Raw genomic sequence first — 20791 nt, forward strand, 5'->3', positions numbered from 1 at the left:
GCTAAGGCTCAGTTTAATAATTTCGTCCTCAGGCCGCACTAATTTGTAACATTCTTTCTAGCTCAAGATCAGCCTTGCCTAAATATGGAGTCCCTATAAACCCAGAATGTTCTTCGCTCTTGAAATGTCTCTTTGCCCTTTGTTTTGATTCATTACTACTCCCTCCGTTCCAAATTATAAGGCCAGTCTCAGTGGGAGTTTCATAGAAGATTTCATGAAATTAAATATCATCACTTTTGCTGACATGGCAAAGAGAGAGAATGTTAGAGTTTCATGGGATGTGAGGGGAGTTTCATCACCATGAAACTCATCTGGCACAATTATCTAGTTCTCAGTCTAGGTAACTGTGCCCATGAAACTCTCACTGAGACTGCCCTAAGTCATTTCAAGAATCTTGGAGAGTCAAAGTTTTTTCTAGTTTGACCAAATTTATATGGTAAGATAATAACATTTATGATACCAATTAAGTATCACTAGTCTATCAACCCATGCTCCCGCACGGGCTAGTTAGATATATCTAATAATTTTCTATCTCGCACTCCCTTTAACCAATTAAATATTCTAATCCAATATTATAAAGATACATATTTATCATTATATAATTGTAATAAATATAATAAATGTGATAGGTGAAAGTGATATAGGCCCCTAAGTGGGTTTTGGTGGTTAATGACAAAACACATGTGCATTTAATCGTGTAATTGAGCATATGTGCAGGTGGTGAACATGTATAGGTGAATCAAGTGACGATATACGACCCTCAAAAAGGAAATGAAAAAGCGGAGTTCAAGTTTACTCAAGAAATTAGATTTTGAATTTGAAATTTGAGTATAGGAACGCCGTACTATCAAGAGTGACTTGGTTCAAGGGTTTCGACTTAGATCTTGTGCTCAAGAGAACCTATACAAACGATTGTGAGCCACAAAACAACTCAAAAGATCCATAAACCGAAGTTCTCCCTGCCTTACCCGGATACTCCGGGTATAGGGCCGGATACTCCGGACCGCATTGCCCGGAGTGTCCGGGTGCTGTTTCCGGGCTGAAAAATCAGGGTTTCCCGGAGTCTCCGGGCATATACCCGGAGTCTCCAGGTACCCTTTCGCCCAACGGCTATTTTTGGGCTGAAGACTATAAATACCCCCTCCATACCCCTTCAGCCCCTCTCTCTTGCCACTTTGACGAACAGAACTCAAACCTAAGCCAAAAAGAGCTATCTCACTCTCCCTTCTCCATTCTTGAGTGATTCCCTTGAGGGATTTGAGTGAGAAGCAAGCAAGAGCAAGGATTTGTGCTAGTGAGCCTCATTTCCATCTCTTGAGCACTTGGTTTTGGTCAAGCTCGCGGATTCAAGTTTGTTACTCTTGGAGCCTTATGCTCCTAGATGGCTAGGCGTGCTTGTGATAGCTCAACCAAGATTGTGAGCTGCACAAGAAGTTTGTAATCTCCATTCCTCGCCGAGGAATCCATAGTAAGTAACCTTGGGCTTGAGAGGTGATCTCGCCCTTGGAAGAGGAGCATAGGGGTTCTTGAGCATCGTCTGTCGAATCCTTCCTCAACGGAGACGTAGCACCTTCGGGTGTGAACTTCGGGAAACAAATCCTTGTCTCCTTTGTGTTAATTTACTTGGTTTCATTGCCATTTGCTTGTGAGACTTCATTTCTAGGGTTTGAGCTCGATCTACTCACTCACGAGTTTCTAGTGAACTTTGTTTGTTGGATATCAACCTTAAGGAACCCCTGGTACTCTTTCTCTAGCTCGATCTACTTTTCTTACAGAGTTTCTTGCAGTTTCGTTTCAGGTCGTTCAAACCCGGAGACTCCGAATATAGCTCCGGATACTCCGGACCACCAAACCCGGAGTATCCGGGCATATACCCGGAGTACCCAGGATAGTCTGCGTCTGACTTTCTGTTAAGTGTTTTAAATTACAGATCGCCTATTCACCCCCCTCTAGGCATCTTAAGATCCTTTCAATTGGTATCAGAGCTTGGCTCTCCATTCAAATGGCTTAACCGTCCGGAGAGGTCAAGATGTCGGATGATGAAAAGAATCAAGAGATTCCGGTTAATGAAGGTGAAAAAGGTTATCCTAGTGATAAAAGAGACAAAGACAAGAATGTAGAGCCATCCAACAACAACAAGAAGGGAAAGAATAAGAATGGTGGAGTAGAAAGTGAAGAAGAGACATCCGATGATGAGATGTCTTATGAGGAGTGGAAGGCATGGAGGAAAAAGAAGAAGGAGCAAAGGAAGAAAAAGACTAGCTCCCGAGTTATCATTGATTCTAGTGATGACTCCGACACCGATTCCAAGAGAAGAGCCTCACGCTCTTCAAACAAGGGTAGCTCATCAAAATCAAAAGGCAAAGGTTATTATCGAAGAGTTGCTCATGATTACACTTTTTCTCTACCTAGTGAGCACAATGCATCAATTCATATGGGCAAGCCACCTTTCTTTGATGCTACCGGATATAATCAATGGAAAACTAAGATGTTCGGTTACATGAATGCAATCCACAAGGATCTTTGGAAAGTTGTGGAAGTTGGGTGTGAAATTCCGGATGAAGATGAAACACCAACCCCGGTTCAAGCATATGTGCTACAACGGAATTTCCAAGCATTGAACATCCTACACACATCCGTGAGTCCCGAAGAGTTTGACAAGATAGAGGATGCACCAACCGCCAAAGATGCTTGGGACACTCAACTAGTGAATCATCAAGGATCAAGGAAAGTTCGAGAATCAAGAATCAAAACTTTAGAAGATGAATTGAGCTTGTTCTCCATGAAGAAGGATGAAGGTGTGAAAGAGATGTACAACCGCATGAAGAAAATCACAAATCAAATCAAATCTCTTGGTGGTGACAAGTGGTGTGACCGTGAGATTGTGGACAAGCTTTTGACCGTGTATATGGCTAGGGATGTTACTCTACCTAGCTTGATTAGAGCCGAAAGGGGATTCAAACACTTCACCGCTGAGAATGTTCTTGGAAGAATTGAAGCTCACCATGATCAATTGAAGAGAGTCAAGATCAACCAAGATCTAGCCGAGCTTCAAGAACAAGCGGCCAAGAATAGTGGGTTGGCACTTCAAGCTAAGTCTAAAGGCAAAGAAAAGACAAACCAATCCTCAAAAAATGAAGGCATTAGTAGTGATGATGATGATGATCAAGAACTTCACAAGAGTATTGAAGAGAGGCAACTTTAGAAACTTTGGAAAGAACAAGAAGTATGAGCCAAGAAGAAGATCAAATAGGCCGTGTTTTGAATGTAACAAAATTGGGCATTTCATTGCCGATTGCCCGGAAGAAAAGAAGAAAAACAAAGACACCAAAGAAAGCACATCCAAGAGAGATAGATCAAGATACAAGAAGCAAGCCGGAGAAGCTCATCTTGGTCAAGAATGGAATTCACAACAAGAAAGTGAGTCCGAGAAAGAAGATGTTGCAACCATGGCATTCAAGACATCATCTCCACATCCTCCAAGCTTGTTTGAAGATCTCACCGACGATGAGGATGAAGCTCCTATCATGTGCCTCATGGCTAAAAACTCCATGGTAACATCTCCAAACTCATCGGACGATGAATTGGATAATGAAGTAGAAGTTGCTAAACTAGTCAAGAAATATGGTAAAGGGGCCGCAACTAAAATGATGAAATTAGTTATGAAACTAGATGAATCTGATGAGACTCTTGAAACACAAGAAGAATTGCTTAGACTTGAGAGAGAAAAATTCAAGGCTCTTGAAAAGGACCTCACCTATGAAAGGGAGGAAAACAAGATGCTTGTGAACTCAATCAAAGTCAAGGATGTCACTCTTCTTGAGTTGAAAGAGTCACTCTCTAGTGAAAAAGAAAAAGTGGATGATTTGACTAGAAAATTTTCTTTTGTCAATGACACTAACACTTTCCTAAGGAAGGATAATGAGAAACTTCAAGAGAGCATGACAAGCTTACAAGCTAATTACACGGCACTTGAAGTTCAATTTAATACTCTTTGGGAAAGTACTTCTAAGACTAAAGAGACATCTAATTCATCTAGTCCTTCTACAAGTAATGGATGTGCACGGTGCTTTAATATTGATATTCAAACTTGTGCTACTAACCATGTTGAGATGAATGCAATGAAGAAAGAAATCTCTAGACTCACTCACTTGTTGCAAGAAGAGGCTCCATCACATAATCAAGTCCCAAAGAAAATTCCCTTTACAAGGGTAGGTGAATTTGAGAAACACACCAAGGGATTTGGGTCAAGATACATTAGCAAGTTTGGGTTTGAAGTGGGTAAGGGACTTGGTAGGAATGGGCAAGGTACCCCACATGCCATTCCATTTGCCAAGAACAAGAACAAGACCGCCTTGGGTGCTCAAGGAGGTCTAGTGAACATGACCACTCCCATTCACAAGACAAATGATGTAATTCAAGAAAGTGGTCATGTCAACTTCATCAAGAGAGGCACAACATGTGATGAGGGTGCTAAGATTGTTGCATCCTCATTCAAAGAAGATAAGTTCAAAGCCTATAACCCAACTAAGATCAAGGCACAAGAATCATCTCATGTATCCTTCTATGCCGATTATGTATTGATAAGGAACCACCGTGGTAAAGTGGTTGCAAAATTTGTAGGACACCGTACATAGAACACAAAAGTGAAAAACCATGTATGGGTGCCCAAAGTTCTTGTGACTAACATTAAAGGACCCAAGTATTGTTGGGTACCTAAAAGAAAAGAGTAACTTTGTTTTGTAGGGATACTCCTCCGGTGGATCAACTTGGGTGATTGATAGTGGTTGCACAAATCATATGACCGGAGAAAGGAGTATGTTTGAAACAATAACCGCATCAAGTGGAGATCATTTCATTACTTTTGCGGGAAATCAAAAGGGAAGAGTGCTTGGTACCGGTAACATTAATTTAAACTCAAAGTTCACTCTCTCAAAAGTTCTTTTAGTTGAGTCACTTGGTTACAATTTGTTGTCCATCTCACAACTTTGTGATTCGGGCTTCAATTGTTTGTTCACTAACGAGGGTGTAACCGTCATTAGAAGAAGCGATGACTCCGTTGCTTTCAAGGGGGTGCTCAAGGGAAAGCTCTATCTTGTGGATTTTTCTCAAGAGAGGGCTCAACTTGATGCTTGCTTGATAGCAAAGTCTAGCTTGGGTTGGTTATGGCATCGCCGACTAGCTCATGTTGGGATGAGAAATCTCAACAAGCTTCTAAAGGGGGATTACATCCTAGGACTAACAAATGTTTCTTTTGAGAAAGATCGTGTATGTAGTGCATGCCAAGCCGGGAAGCAAGTTGGTGTTCCACATCCATCAAAGAGCATCGTCACCACCGTCAAGCCATTTGAACTTCTACATATGGATCTCTTTGGCCCGGTGGCGTACATTAGTATTAGTGGTAACAAATATGGTCTTGTTATTGTTGATGATTATTCTCGTTTCACTTGGGTATTCTTTTTGCATGACAAAAGTGTAGTGCAAGAGACCTTCAAGAAGTTTGCAAAAAGAGCTCAAAATGAGTTTGAGACTAAGATCAAGAAAGTGAGAAGTGACAACGGCACCGAATTCAAGAACACTAATGTAGAAGAGTTTCTAGATGAAGAGGGCATTGGTCATGAATTTTCGGTTCCATACACTCCTCAACAAAATGAAATTGTTGAGAGGAAAAATAGAACTCTCATCGAGGCCGCAAGAACAATGCTTGATGAGTACAAGATCTCGGATCAATTTTGGGTGGAAGCAATCAACACGGCATGTCATGCAATCAACCGCCTATATCTTCACAAGATCTTGAACAAGACGGCATACGAGCTCCTACTTGGTAAAAAGCCTAATATGTCTTACTTTATAGTTTTTGGAAGTAAGTGCTTCATTCTTAACAAGAAGCCCAAGAACTCTAAGTTTGCACCTAAAGTTGATGAAGGTTTTCTTCTTGGTTATGCCTCAAATGCTCATGGCTATCGTGTTTTCAACAAAACCTCCGGTTGTGTTGAAATAGCGTGTGACGTGACATTTGATGAATCTAATGGCTCTCAAGGGGAGCAAGTTGATAATGTTGTAGGAATGGAAGAATCATCAAGTCAAGCTATCAAGAAGTTGGCGATTGGTGAAATAAAACCTCAAGAACAAGTGGACAATGACAATGATGATGTGTTGATGTTTCAAGGGCCATCTACCTCTACATCCGCTGCAAAACCCGGAAACTCCGGATATGAAGCCGGAGACTCCGGACACCCAGACCGGAGTATCCGGACTCCATACTGGAGTATCCGGACTCCAGACCGGAGTATCCGGGATACTCAAGCTGAGGCATCAATCCAACATCAAGATCAGTCTCAAGATGGTAGAGATGCTGAACCAATCCAACATCAATCCTCCATTCCACATCCAAGAGTTCATCAAATAATTCAAAAGGATCATCCCGTGGATAATATCCTTGGAAGTATAAGTAAAGGGGTAACCACTCGATCTCGTTTGGCTACTTTTTGTGAAAATTACTCGTTTGTTTCTTCCTTGGAACCTCTTAAGGTGGAAGAAGCATTGAATGATCCGGATTGGGTGATGGCTATGCAAGAGGAATTGAACAACTTCACTCGGAATGAAGTCTGGTCCTTAGTAGAAAGACCCAAGCAAAATATCATTGGAACCAAATGGGTCTTTCGAAACAAACAAGATGAACATGGCGTGGTAACAAGGAACAAAGCAAGGTTGGTTGCTCAAGACTACACACAAATCGAAGGTTTGGATTTTGGTGAGACGTATTCACCCGTAGCTAGGCTTGAGTCAATTCGTATTTTACTTGCCTATGCTACTCACCATGATTTCAAGCTATATCAAATGGACGTGAAGAGTGCTTTCCTTAATGGACCAATCTCCGAATTGGTATATGTTGAGCAACCACCGGGCTTTGAAGATCCAAAATTCCCAAATCACGTCTACTTGCTCCATAAGGCGCTCTATGGGCTCAAGCAAGCCCCTAGAGCATAGTATGAATGCCTTAAGGACTTTCTCTTAAGGAAAGACTTTGAAATAGGCAAAGCCGATCCTACTCTCTTCACTCGCAAAATTGATAAAGATATCTTTGTGTGCTAAATATATGTCGATGACATTATATTTGGCTCTACTAACAAAACTTGGTGCAATGATTTTAGTAGGATTATGACAAAGAGATTTGAGATGTCTATGATGGGTGAGTTGACCTTCTTCCTCGGATTTCAAATCAACCAACTCAAGGATGGCACTTTCATTAGTCAAACCAAGTACATCAAGGATATACTCAAGAAGTTTGACATGGAAAATGCCAAGCCCATCAAAACTCCCATGCCAACCAATGGGCATCTTGATCTCAATGAAGATGGCAAGGCCGTGGATCAAAAGGTATATCGCTCCATGATTGGATCCCTTCTTTACTTTTGTGCATCTAGGCCCGATATTATGCTTAGTGTGTGCATGTGTGCAAGATTTCAAGCTAATCCGAAAGAATGTCATTTGATGGCGGTTAAGAGAATCCTAAGATATTTAGTTTTCACTCCTAACCTTGGTTTATGGTATCCCAAGGGCTCATCTTTTGATTTACTTGGCTATTCCGATTCGGATTATGCCGGTTGCAAAGTGGATCGAAAGAGCACTACGGGGACTTGTCAATTCCTTGGCCGGTCCTTAGTAGCTTGGAGCTCTAAGAAGCAAAATTCAGTTAAGCATGAGCCTCTTCACTTGCGTGCCCGCTCAGGTGATGCACCACCTCCTCCTCCAGCTCATGCAGGTGCAACAAGGAACCCAAGACATGATCCTGCTCCATCTTCTGTGAGTGCCTCTTCATCGTCTCGTCACTGTCATCATGACTTCTTTGTGAAGAGGGCCCTTCGCAGCTTATTTGGGATGTGTAGGAATATTGCAAATGATGTGCATGAGAACACAAGGTCCATCAATGAGATTCGGGGTCATTTGGGACTTCCTTTGGATCCTCACCGCGAGCTCCCGGATTTTGATGATCCATTTGCTGAGTGGGATGCCGCCGATGAGGCTTCTATTGTCGCTACTCATGCTCCACTTCCACGTGCTCGTCGTCAGCCCCGTTCTCCTCGTCGACGTGCTTCTTCTTCTTCCCGCCGTGCTCCTCTAAGTGGCCAAGAGATCTTTGATGAGGAAGAGGAGACCGAAGAAGATGATCCCATAGGCTATCGTGAGCACCCCGACTCCGATGAAGATGAGGATATCTCCGAGGATGCCGCTCAAGATGAAGATAATGAGTAGATGAACTTCATGCTTCTTTTCATTCCCTTTTTGGCACTTGATGACAAAGGGGGAGTGAAAATGCCATTTATGTACTCATTTGGGCATGTGTCGCCTTTGTATCATACTCATGTCGTTTCCATTCCGTTTTAAACTCTCTTGATCTTTTGTAAGGACTATGTGGTGTGAGAACCTTTGTATTGTGTGCTACTCTGTGCTTAGCTGTCGAACTTGAGTTATTTCTAAGGAATTTCTGCTAGTATGTGTTATATTTGAGCTGTGGATTATCTGTTTTCTGTTTTTCTGTGTTCTGGTTCAGAAAGGCCGGATACTCCGGGCTACAGCCTGGATTCTCCGGATATCATGACTGGAGTCTCCGGACTTATACCCGGAGTCTCCGGGTCCAGCTGACAGATACACATTTTATTGAGTGGATAACATGTCATATGCATCACACATATTCTTGTCACTCACCTGTTCACCCCACTGTAAAATTTATAAGAGCTTTTGTGTTTCTCTTGATAAATATGCCAATTGTTGACATGTCAAGTCAAAACTGAAATTCAAAGTTCATGGCATACATTTAGGGGGAGCTCTTATATGTTAGATGTTTATCGCTTTATAAATATCAAATGAGTTACATGTGAGTTGTCATCAATCACCAAAAAAGGAGAGATTGAAAGTGATCTAGGCCCCTAAGTGGGTTTTGGTGGTTAATGACAAAACACATGTGCATTTAATCGTGTAATTGAGCATGTGTGCAGGTGGTGAACATGTATAGGTGAATCAAGTGACGATATACGACTCTCAAAAAGGAAATGAAAAAGCGGAGTTCAAGTTTACTCAAGAAATTAGATTTTGAATTTGAAATTTGAGTATAGAAACGCCGTACTATCAAGAGTGACTTGGTTCAAGGGTTTCGACTTAGATCTTGTGCTCAAGAGAACCTATACAAATGATTGTGAGCCACAAAACAACTCAAAAGAGCCATAAACCGAAGTTCTCCCCGCCTTACCCGGATACTCCGGGTATAGGGCCGAATACTCCGGACCCCATTGCCCGGAGTGTCCGGGTGCTGTTTCCGGGCTGAAAAATCAGGGTTTCCCGGAGTCTCCGGGCATATACCCGGAGTCTCCGGGTACCCTTTCGCCCAACGGCTATTTTTGGGCTGAAGACTATAAATACCCCCTCCATACCCCTTCAGCCCCTCTCTCTTGCCACTTTGACAAACAGAACTCAAACCTAAGCCAAAAAGAGCTCTCTCACTCTCCCTTCTCCATTCTTGAGTGATTCCCTTGAGGGATTTGAGTGAGAAGCAAGCAAGAGCAAGGATTAGTGCTAGTGAGCCTCATTTCCATCTCTTGAGCACTTGGTTTTGGTCAAGCTCGCGGATTCAAGTTTGTTACTCTTGGAGCCTTATGCTCCTAGATGGCTAGGCGTGCTTGTGATAGCTCAACCAAGATTGTGAGCTGCACAAGAAGTTTTTAATCTCCATTCCTCGCCGAGGAATCCATAGTAAGTAACCTTGGGCTTGAGAGGTGATCTCGCCCTTGGAAGAGGAGCATAGGGGTTCTTGAGCATCGTCTGTCGAATCCTTCCTCAACGGAGACGTAGCACCTTCGGGTGTGAACTTCGGGAAACAAATCCTTGTCTCCTTTGTGTTAATTTACTTGGTTTCATTGTCATTTGCTTGTGAGACTTCATTTCTAGGGTTTGAGCTCGATCTACTCACTCACGAGTTTCTAGTGAACTTTGTTTGTTGGATATCAACCTTAAGGAACCCCTGGTACTCTTTCTCTAGCTCGATCTACTTTTCTTACAGAGTTTCTTGCAGTTTCGTTTCAGGTCGTTCAAATCCGGAGACTCCGGATATAGCTCCGGATACTCCGGACCACCAAACTCGGAGTATCCGGGATAGTCTGCGTCTGACTTTCTGTTAAGTGTTTTAAATTGCAGATCGCCTATTCACCCCCCCCCCTCAAGGCATCTTAAGATCCTTTCAATAGGTTTAGTTACTAATAATTTTTTCTCACTTTGCATCATACCTTCATATATATTTGATATGTATTTAATTGAACACTTTGTTTGAGATATGTGGACAACATGAAAATTGGTATTCTTATCTCTTCTCTTATACATTAATATACGGTGACACACACATTATGGTTAGTATTTTTATATAAATAAAAATATAAATAATATACTAATAATGATATAAATAGTAATTTAGAATTTATATAGATGCTCTTTAAGACTTTATTATAATAATATAATTTTGATTCAGATTTGAGGTTTATTTCAATTTTTATTATGATATCATTAGATAGTATATACAAAAATTTAGGGGTTATTTGATATTATTTTATAATGACATAAGTGTGTAATTTATATGAAGATTAGGGGTTACTTTAGATTATTTTTATAATGGCAGATGTGGGTAATTTAGATACATGTGTAGGAGGTTACTTTACTTTATTTTTATAATGACAAAGATGGGTAATTTATTAGAAAAAGATATCAGATCCAATGGCTATTATGATTAGAGTTGCTGAATTGTTGGCAAAATGTTTCTGAATTTTGTGAGAATTTGTAGGATTTCTCTATTTTTTTAGACTGTCCACCTAGGATCCTAGGTGGCATCACCTGGGGGCTTCAAAAGGAGCCTCCAATTAGTAATAGTAAGATTAGATTCTTTGTTAGCTATATTTTCATAGTGCACCTATTTGGTGTCATAAATCTTTATATTTCTCTTTATAATTTTGGTCAAATTTTGAGATGGTTTGACTCTCCAAGATTCTTGGAATGACTTATAATTTGGAACGGAGGGAGTACAGATGAATTCAACGCTAATATATCATTCTCTTTGCTCTCACATGTCAGATAACTGCTGCGCTCTGTCTGAAAAATTAACATACTGATTTTCTTATCAATAACTGCTTAAGAGGAGGAAGTTCTATTACGGGTGATTCCTATATATATACACTGTTGCAGGACGAGCAAGCTAACACTTTTGAGTGGCTGTTTAGGGCATTCCAAAACTGTATGACTGGAAGTCGCGACCCAAGATGTATACTTACAGGTGAGAAATCGTTGAAAATGATTTTCTTGAGTACCCACAAAAAGATGAATGTCTGGTAACTTTGTGACCTTTATTGTGTTACAGATCAGGATAGCGCAATGGCGGCCGCGATCCAGAAGGTATTCAAGAAAACACAACACAGGTTGTGTCGTTGGCACATGCTGAAGAAGTATAGATGGGAGCTGAGAAAATTGTACAAACTACATGATGGTTTGAATATAAAGCTCCTCACTGTAATCAATCACCCTTTAACACCTACAGAGTTTGAGGCAGCATGGAAGGAGCTAGTGGATGAGTATGGCTTACAGAAGGATGATACTATTAAGGGGCTTTGGGATAGTAGGCACCTGTGGGTTGCTGCTTACTTCAAACCCTTGTACTGTGGGAGGATGACCTCTACACAAAGAAGTGAAAGTGTTAATAAGATGATCAAGAGTAGTGGCTTCACAGGACATATGACATGCATGAGTAAATTTGCACGCAGGATGCTAGACTTCATTCAACGCACAAACCACGCGGCGGCTGGAGAAACCCATTGGTCTCAGGTAAAAAAATGACAATCATTTTTTGTATCTAAATTACCATCAATATTTTTACAAACTTCTTTTGGAATTTATAACAAATCTATTTGTAACTGAGACACATTGTTTTATGTGGTTGTATATGAAACAGGCTGGTAACTTGCGGTTGACAATGCAACCCTTTGATGCCCATTTGAGCAGGGTGTATACACGAGCTGTGTACAAAAAGTATAGGGAAACTTATATATACAGTACTGCATTCCGTATTGATCCTCATCCAAACGAGGTTGATGTTTACCTAGTGACACACACAAATCAGTCATGGAAGTATGCATGGTTTCAACATTCATTCAGAGTGGAGGCTGATGTAAGATTTGGGACATATACGTGCGAGTGCAAGACATGGGAGCATACAGGTAATATAGAGGTCGTTTTAAAAAAGTTTCACTGTAGAATTTGTTAGTTTAAGGTGGTTTCTGACAATTGTGGATTTGCTTATTGTAGGATTGTTCTGCGCCCATCTTATTAAAGCCTTCACACACCTTCAGATTGACAATATACCTTCAGATTATATAATGAAGAGATACACTAGGGGTGCGAGGAGTATGGTAACATGGGACAGACATGACATAGTGACAACAGAAACGGCATGCGAAAGTGAACAACACAAAACCAAGAAGCTAGTAGAAATCGCAATGACGGCTGTGAGGGCATGCCGCAAAACAAGTTTTGGGTTTGAGAAAGCTTGTGAACAGATGACTGCATTAGCTGAGTGGGGTGAAGCTATTGCAAGAGATACTGGGCCATCAAATAGGGGGGAGTGTTCATATTCCCAAGGTGGGTCTTCTGGAACTGAAGATGAACCTCAAGCTAATCAGGGTGAACAGGATGTGGCAAATGAACCTGGAGGCCAACCGCGTGCTCCACCAATTCTAGATGAAATCCAAATCTCAAATTCTGCACCAAAGGAGGCAGCTACAAAGGGTAGAAAGCGTGGTGGGAAGCAAGTTGTTAATGATGATGCAAGCACCAATAAGGCAGAGGGGAAACGGACATGTGGATACTGTGGATTTTTGGGACATTATAGCACAAGCTGTGATCTTAACCCGGAAAATGCAGGAAAGAAAAGAGGAGCCAGCGGGAGTCTGCGGGGCAAGATGGGACGGAAGAGGGGGAGACCACCGACCAAAAGGCAACTGGAAGACGATTTTGATGATGTGGCATAAGGCGTATACATTGATAGAATAATTAAATTGGGATCAATGATTTTGTTTTACCATAATTTTCAAGCGCTTCGTGTTTTGAAACATTGTAACAGATTACTGTGTTCGAACTAAGTGTGTTATGTTTATTAGAATTTGCATACCTCATGTTAGTTCTGAAACTGAATTCTCGTAATAGTTTACTGTATTTGGGGAGCATTACTGTTGGAACTTCATGTATTTGGAGAGTTTTTGGTTGTCTCGTAACAGTAAGTTGCCACTTCTCTGTTGGCTTACTATATTAGAAGTCTCATAAAGTCATGAGAAATTTTGATGATATTGGTTCAGGTAGGGCAATCTGTACGTATAAAATTGGTGCAATTTGATCCTTAGCTAGTCCAAGAATGCACAGCACTAAGGAGATGAGTGCATCATGAAAGATTTGTGTCCATGATGAGATGAGTGTTTTGTTAGACTTTAATTTGTTGTTTATTCAATATTATCGTAACCAAGTTTATGTTACAGAGAATCCCTATATTAAATTAAGAGGCCTTAAAACCTGAAAGGATAGCTTTTCTCCAGCTAGTAACGACTGACAAGACATCTGGTAATATGAGTAGAAATGAAATTTGTGGCCAAACTGACAAAAATAGTGATATGACAAATCAATTGAACTGGAATAAAAATAGGGAAACAGGTTCCATGAAAACTTTAGTACAACCTCTGGTGTCCATACAACCAACATGAAATAATTTATTGTGGGCAGTAGAAAAACAAGTGGCATCGAACTTATTCACTAGTACACATTTTGTTGGAAAACAAGGATCAATGATGAGGATCACAGGCGAGGCCTATATGCTTCGAGTCCAGCAGGGAGCTTCTCAATCTTGTTGATCGGATGGTAGATGCCATAGAAGAGGAGCTGAGACTTGTACTGCCATATGTTTTCCTGGATTTTGTTGTGGAACAGGATGAGATGGAGGAATTAAAAGAATAGCAAGTGATGAATTTGGTGAAGAATGATAAGCCTTACTGCTAGGATTGGAAAATGGAAAGATTCACCATTCCAAAGCTCCATGAATTTAAGTGCAAAGAAACCGCAATCAATTGCACGCGTTTGTGAACATACATCTATGATGGGACGCTTGAATCTAGTAAACTGTTTTATTGTGGAATTCGTAGCCAACTGGAATAGGAGATTGAGCCTGTGAATGATTCGGTCACCTAGAACTTGATGGTAAACTTTGTGGTCTTCTGGGCTAGAATCCAGAACATCTATGCGGTCATGTATGAAGTTGATACAGTATATGCTGTAGTGACCCTCCTCCATAACCGGCAAAAGGAACTAGACATGAAAAAAAAAGTTTTAAGGGAAACAAACTTGAAGCTCAAATTCATGAGGTTGACATGTGCACTTACTAGTTTCACTTTGTTTGGATCAACATGTTCAATATCACGTTGTAAAATGGCGAGGGCTTGAGGTGATTCCCACTGAGATATGCCTTCACCTTCCTCTATATTGACATAATCCTGCATGTGCCATGAATGGAATAAGAGAATATAAAAAAAACTGTTGAAATGCTGACTAGTGCACGTGACATTGGTCTCACTCACCCCAAGCTCTAGAGATAAGAAGACCCTGTATCCACCACCATCAATCATGTGGACTGATTCATCATGACTCATGCAAGCAACAAAGTAGGACATGAATCTGGTGCACAACATCTTTTCCCCCTCAATGAAGGAAGCTAATATGTCTGATCCACTGAATTCCCTCAAGTCGGTGCGGATGAAAACATCACTAGTATGTAAGGGATGATACATAAGTGCGTGTTTGAAGCATGTAATATTTGAGAGTATGATCATAAACAGTACCTTAAACACGTCATTCTACATTTGAACTTCTTTCTCACAGCAAGTGCCTTGGACAATGGAACTTTTGCTCGTTGTGGATCACCTTTGAATGGTGACACATACATGGCGGGTCTTTTTGTAAGCCGTTGTGGCCTAGGATTAATAGCTGGGCAGTGGGGGATGTCACCTGGAGTGCAAGGCCGGAAAAGAATAGGGCCGAGTGCATCATCGATGCTACTAATGATTCCTGCCGACTGTGCACACATTCAGGAAAAAAATGTTGTCATAAGTGCATTGACGAAAATGTAACAAAGTGGATGATGTACGTGTGAAACTAAGGTGGTAGATAAGGACCTCATCTGGCACTTGTTTGGCAGTTTGTGCAATGACATTCGCTTCTGATCTAGTCATTTCAGCCGTTGCAACTTGTCGGGGGCTGGTAACAGTGGTATATGCATCAGTGACTCCAACTAGGGAATCCACATGTGAAGTTGCTTCGTGGACATTATCATGAGTGCCTGCAGGTGATATGAAATAAATAGCAGGTGAAATCTTAAATATATATAAGAAATAAGAAGACAACATACTGCCGATGGGCAAGGATGGTCCAGTATCTCCTTCAGCCGCTCGAAGAGGCACGACACGATCAATAGTAACATCTGTGGGAACCTGCATGTGAAGAATCAAATGTATGTGTGAGGATGTCCATGGCTAATGCTAAAATATTAGAGATGCTTATTTGAAACACCAGGTGAGTGTGTGACCTGAGTACAGACGGGTGAAAATTCACCTTCAGTTTCATTGCCAACCTCAATATTCCCCTGGAGAAGGATGGGGAGTTCGGTTACACAAAGAATGTGGCAGTGAACAAAGTAGTCAGGTTCAGTAATTTACACCGGGAAAATAGAAACTAGCAGTGGCGGCATTGTGCATGCTGTCGACGGGTGGTAAAACTTGTTCTTTGGTCCTGTTTTGTTGAAATTCTGCAGTTGCAGCCTGATTGAAATCCTGGTTTGTGTGACCACCTGAAACTCGTGGGGTTAATGAGGGTTAATGAATTTTTTAATATGGATTTTTTAGATCTTTGGTTCTCGCAACTACCAGTTGTCATGTGACTTACCAGAAGACAGCTCACTTCCCCTTACTTCAGATCGACTAATTGGCATGTCAGATACATGTTCAGACCCTCTGTTTTCCAGACTATTGTTATCATGCATGTCAATGTCATCGGCTTGAGCTGCACGCATAAAGTAATATAGAGAATGTAAAATACAAGAAAAAAATAATCAATCCGAACTCTGTGAGCTCGAACACATGTCACTACCTTCATCACAAGCATGGGTCTGGTCATGATGTTGTTGATTGATGTTGCCATTCACCTCATCATGCAAAATTGTTCGCAGAGTGTGAACGGCTGCCTGATGTGCATCCCGTAGTATCTGTTGGCCGATGTTCATATAACTTGATGCTTTCTTAGATTTAGCTTCAAAATTTGCCAAGACCAGCATTGCCTGCATCTTCCTTGAACTGGTACCAATCTGAGCAACTAAACTATGCACTTCTGCTTGCATACTGGAGAAATGTGTTGCGGCCAATGGGTCAATGTTTACTGGGACTTCTGAAGATGAGTGCTGAGTCCTATGGTAGCAAGTATTGATGCTGTTCCTAAGCTGCACACAACAAATAAAATTGTTAATACATATTGGAAATTACAGAGTGTAAATGTAAATAACACAAGAATACTCACTAAAAGACCTCACCGGTAATAGCCCAAATGTAGCCTTCCCTTGTCGGTCTTTCATCCTGTCAGCAGTAATTATCTTCTTAATAACATTTTGATCAAAGTACTTTGCGCGAGGAGTTTCAGTGTGTGCAATCTGATATTTGCATTGGAGGTTGTCAAGATACAGTATCTACATAAAAATCGAAGGCATGGGTAAAAATGTGGTCAATGGAAAATTTCAGTAAATAAATTTAAACTAGTCAATCAATCATATGGGTGGCAAAAATAGTATACTCACAATGAGAAATATTGCACATCCTGAGAGCGATTTCTTTGTTCTGTCAGCCCGCCAAGTGAATGCAACATCTTGAAGGTCATCCACAACTGCTTTGCACCAGTTCAACCCTGGTAAGCAAGTCAGGTCCCTAGTCAAGTAAACATCCTTGCACCTGATGTTGTTGTCTGTGCTTGGGAAAAGCAGTTTGTTACAAGCAATGATGAAGAAAAATCTTATTGCCATGTCATCATCAATCATGGCAGATCCCATATTAGAATCATCCTCCAAAATATTTTGGAGATGGCTAGCATGCATGTCTTGGGATTCTTCTAGACCAACCCAAACCTTGAAAGCAGAGAACTCCCTAGATGCTTGGTTGTGTGAATGGAAATGTAGATGTTCACCACTGTCTGGTAAACCAAGCACTTGCATGACGGCGTACGGGGTGACATGGATTCCCTTGTCTTTGGAAATATTGATCACCATAGTGCTGGGGTCTAGCCTGTCCAACAAGAACTTTAATAGTTCTCTGCTCTCTAACCTATCTGCCGAAACATGAAGGAGCCCGCCAAAACCCATTTCTTTGATTCGCATACGCTGGTTGAACGTTAGGTGGTCGACAAACCAGTTGAATGCCGATGGGGCGCATCGAACAGTAGGAGCATGAGCATACTTGACAGGGTTCTTCGCATGCTGAAAAGGTGCAGATATAAAAGTGGAGTGAGTTGTGAAAGAACCTGGGTACAGGGTAGATGACACGTTACCACAATGTTTAGGTACATTGCAAATTAAGGTCACAGAAAATTCAGATTAACTAACAACATCCCTATAACCCTGGTATTTGTGTAATTCATTGGAATAGTAAATTATATGGTTAACTTACCACAAAATTGATCAGTCAATGTTACAGTAACAACTGAATGGTGGGTGTATTTTTTCTACGTATGCTGTATGAGAAATAAAGTTATTCATAACTAATTAACATGATTACAGTAACCCAAAATTCATAATGTGATAAATTATATGGTTATTTCCATGGACCTAAAAGATCAACTAAATTACTATTGTACCTTGCCAGTTGCATTGTCCGCTACACTCGCATTGACGCACTGTTTCTTGGTGACAGGTCGCCTCGGCAGAGGTTCCATGAAGTCATCATCATCATCACACTGAGGAAGATCCCTGGCACTGCTTGATTCGGCAAGAGATCGTTGAACAATCTTGGCTGGTGGTTTGCAACTGATCTTAACCACGTTAGCATTGCGGGCATCAGGCGGTTGAGGGGCTGCTGATGATGGTTGTGTCCGTGCATCAACACCAGCAGATGGTTGCGCAGCTGCCCCGGTGATTGTACTGACATCGAAGTTCCATTCACCTTGTGTGGTCTGGACTGAGAATGCTTTTAATCTCCCCTGAATTTTCCTCATAGCCTATTTGAAAAGTAGTGTATTATATTTTGTATTACGAACACTGGTAGAATTGAAGAAAATGAAACCAGGGGCCATGAATGCACCACATAATTAATCGGCAAAATTATATAACACAGATGATGATTGACGTAAATTTCATACTACAACCAAGCTCCTAATTATAAGGTCATTTTATCAGTTATCACTGTGCAAGGTCAGTGAATCCATAATAAAAGTTACAAGAAGTATGCCCTAAGCAGCTTGGTGTTTTACTATAAGATCAATCAAAATAATTGCCTGCAAAAAAATATATGCAACCGGGGACCATATGCAACCTACGGGTATCTAGCTTCAAGAATCAAACAAAACTGTGGAGACTTCCGTGCGGTCAATTTTATGAAGAATCGTTCCCTGATTTAATTAAGCTTGTACACATTATGCTTACCTTGATCTCTTCGATGGCCTGGATGGGGATTGGCGATTCACCCAATCGCAAGGGGCTTCACGCACGCTGGGGTCAATCTCAGCAGAGGGAGCACAGGTGGACTGCTGGGTACCGATTCAACTATGGGGCTAAGGGCGGAGCAGGCCAGGGTCGTCGCCGGAGAGTTGGGACTTCTCCGGCAGGGGAGAAGTGGCCTTCCTGTAGCGAGTTGGGGCTGGGGGATGAAGCAGAGGATCGGTGATTTTGACGAGCGTATGCGGAAGCTGCGGCAAGAGAATCTCCTCCTGCGATTCCAGAACGGCATCACCGCCGGTGAATTTGTGCATCTCTTCCTGCTCGGCGAGAGAATCAGGAGATTTACCGCTCGGCAATTGAATCATGAGATTTGGTGGTGTTTTCGCTTGAGGCATTGAAAACGAGAGCAATTTTAGGGATCAATAATTTGTTGGCGTAATGAATTATTGCACCGGAGGATGCTCGATGAGCCGAGTGGAGCCGCACGACCGAAGAGCCGGGTCGAGCTGTCGAGCCTGGCGAAAAGAACCTGGCTATAGAATTAGTTATTCTATAGCCGGCCACAAACAAGCGTCTATATATATATATATATATATATATATATATATATATATATATATATATATATATATATATATATATATACTGCAAGTCCGCCGTATATTCTTCAGTGTTGGATGTCAACGCGCCCCATGGCCCAAGCTAGTCGATCTAGGGTAGGCTCAGAATAGGCAACGACGCAACGACTTCATTCAACACGGGATGTGTTTCTTTCTGTCACTTTGAAAGTCTAACCTGTACATATATGATCAACACACACAACATCGTCATCGTCATCGTCGTCGTCGTCATCTATATTATAGAATCAAAATGCGATTTTCTTTTTCAGATGATGATGATGTGCACCACTACAAAACTATTTGTAGCAACCTTCCATTTTTTTCAGGAGCGGATCAAAAAGTAATCCGTTGCTACAAATGGATTAGGGTTACTGTAACAACTGACACGCCCCTGAAAATGTATTTTTAGGTGTGAATGATGTAGCACGTTATTATCGGACCAAAGTGTGCCCGGTACTAACTGCCGCGGACGAAAGAACCATTTTCTGGCAGTGTATACAAGCTAGCTAACAAGCTGGTGAGCACCATGGTGCCCTAGCCCTACATCTATATATACAAATCAACTGGAGCAGCTGCAGTGTATAGATATATATACTGCTAGTAATACTTATTCAGGTGGCCTGGCGCGCGTGACTCATATATCATATATCGGTGGGGAAGCCCACCGTACCCAAGCAAATTAAATCAATCGCGCACGCAGCTCACGTGGTTGAGAGGAACAGCTAGCAGCAGTGTCAAGCCGCGCAAAGCCAAAGCCAAAGTGCATTTGGTTTTGAAAGGAAGATGATCCACGGCGCGGAAAAGTGCCAGCTAGCTACTCGTCCTAGTATTAGGTCTATCAATAGGAATTCCCTATCAATATGCATGACGGTATCTGTTATTGTCCATGTCGTTTATTGGCCACAGCAGCTTCTAGATCATCGATCATCAACAGCAGAAATGAATAGAGAACGTCAGCTCGCATGCTTGATTAAGCTAGTAGGACACAATTAAAGGCAACCCTATATATCTATAAGAAATCAAGAGCTCCGTTTTTTTTTTTTTGCTGTCCACCTTTGTGTAGTTTAAGATTGAGTTGGTGTTGTTTATTAAGAGTAGCTTGATTATATTGCCCTTTGTGGTGGGGCGTCATGAATCTAGGTCATGATATGATGCCATTACTCCCTCAGGTAAAAGCATACCTTTTTTTTATTTTGCAATTTGGATATATGTAGGACTTTTTATTGGGTAAGGACTTTTGGGTTCACACACTCGGCCCTCTCCAAATTTTATTGAAAGGTCAAAGTAAGTTTCTTGACCTTGGCAAAAGCCATGTCTCTCGTTGTAGCATGTCATAGGCATCTTTCACATTTTTTTCTATAAATTCTTTTACCCGCTTTAGCCAATAGCTCTATGAACACATGTACGCAAA

General features: G+C 41.4%; 2 protein-coding genes across 2 annotated transcripts; both read right to left on the bottom strand.

Moving 5' to 3' along the window:
- Window positions 1-13755: 13755 nt before the first annotated feature.
- Window positions 13756-14822, bottom strand: LOC120657882. The gene is made up of 3 exons (XM_039936179.1): window positions 14457-14822; window positions 14071-14382; window positions 13756-13986 (listed from the first exon to the last, which is right to left on the bottom strand). The coding sequence occupies exons 1-3, from the start codon at window positions 14760-14762 to the stop codon at window positions 13876-13878; spliced, it is 729 nt and encodes a 242-aa protein (XP_039792113.1). The 5' UTR covers window positions 14763-14822; the 3' UTR covers window positions 13756-13875.
- A 54-nt stretch (window positions 14823-14876) lies between these two features.
- LOC120644027 lies at window positions 14877-19030 on the bottom strand. Its single transcript, XM_039920564.1, has 11 exons — window positions 18746-19030; window positions 17962-18321; window positions 16913-17584; window positions 16652-16804; window positions 16216-16561; window positions 15993-16128; window positions 15786-15916; window positions 15656-15712; window positions 15479-15560; window positions 15246-15409; window positions 14877-15145 (listed from the first exon to the last, which is right to left on the bottom strand). The coding sequence occupies exons 2-7, from the start codon at window positions 18316-18318 to the stop codon at window positions 15802-15804; spliced, it is 1779 nt and encodes a 592-aa protein (XP_039776498.1). The 5' UTR covers window positions 18319-18321; window positions 18746-19030; the 3' UTR covers window positions 14877-15145; window positions 15246-15409; window positions 15479-15560; window positions 15656-15712; window positions 15786-15801.
- Window positions 19031-20791: the final 1761 nt, after the last annotated feature.

The sequence above is a fragment of the Panicum virgatum genome, chromosome 1K (genome assembly GCF_016808335.1).
Source record: "Panicum virgatum strain AP13 chromosome 1K, P.virgatum_v5, whole genome shotgun sequence".
NCBI lineage: Eukaryota > Viridiplantae > Streptophyta > Magnoliopsida > Poales > Poaceae > Panicum > Panicum virgatum.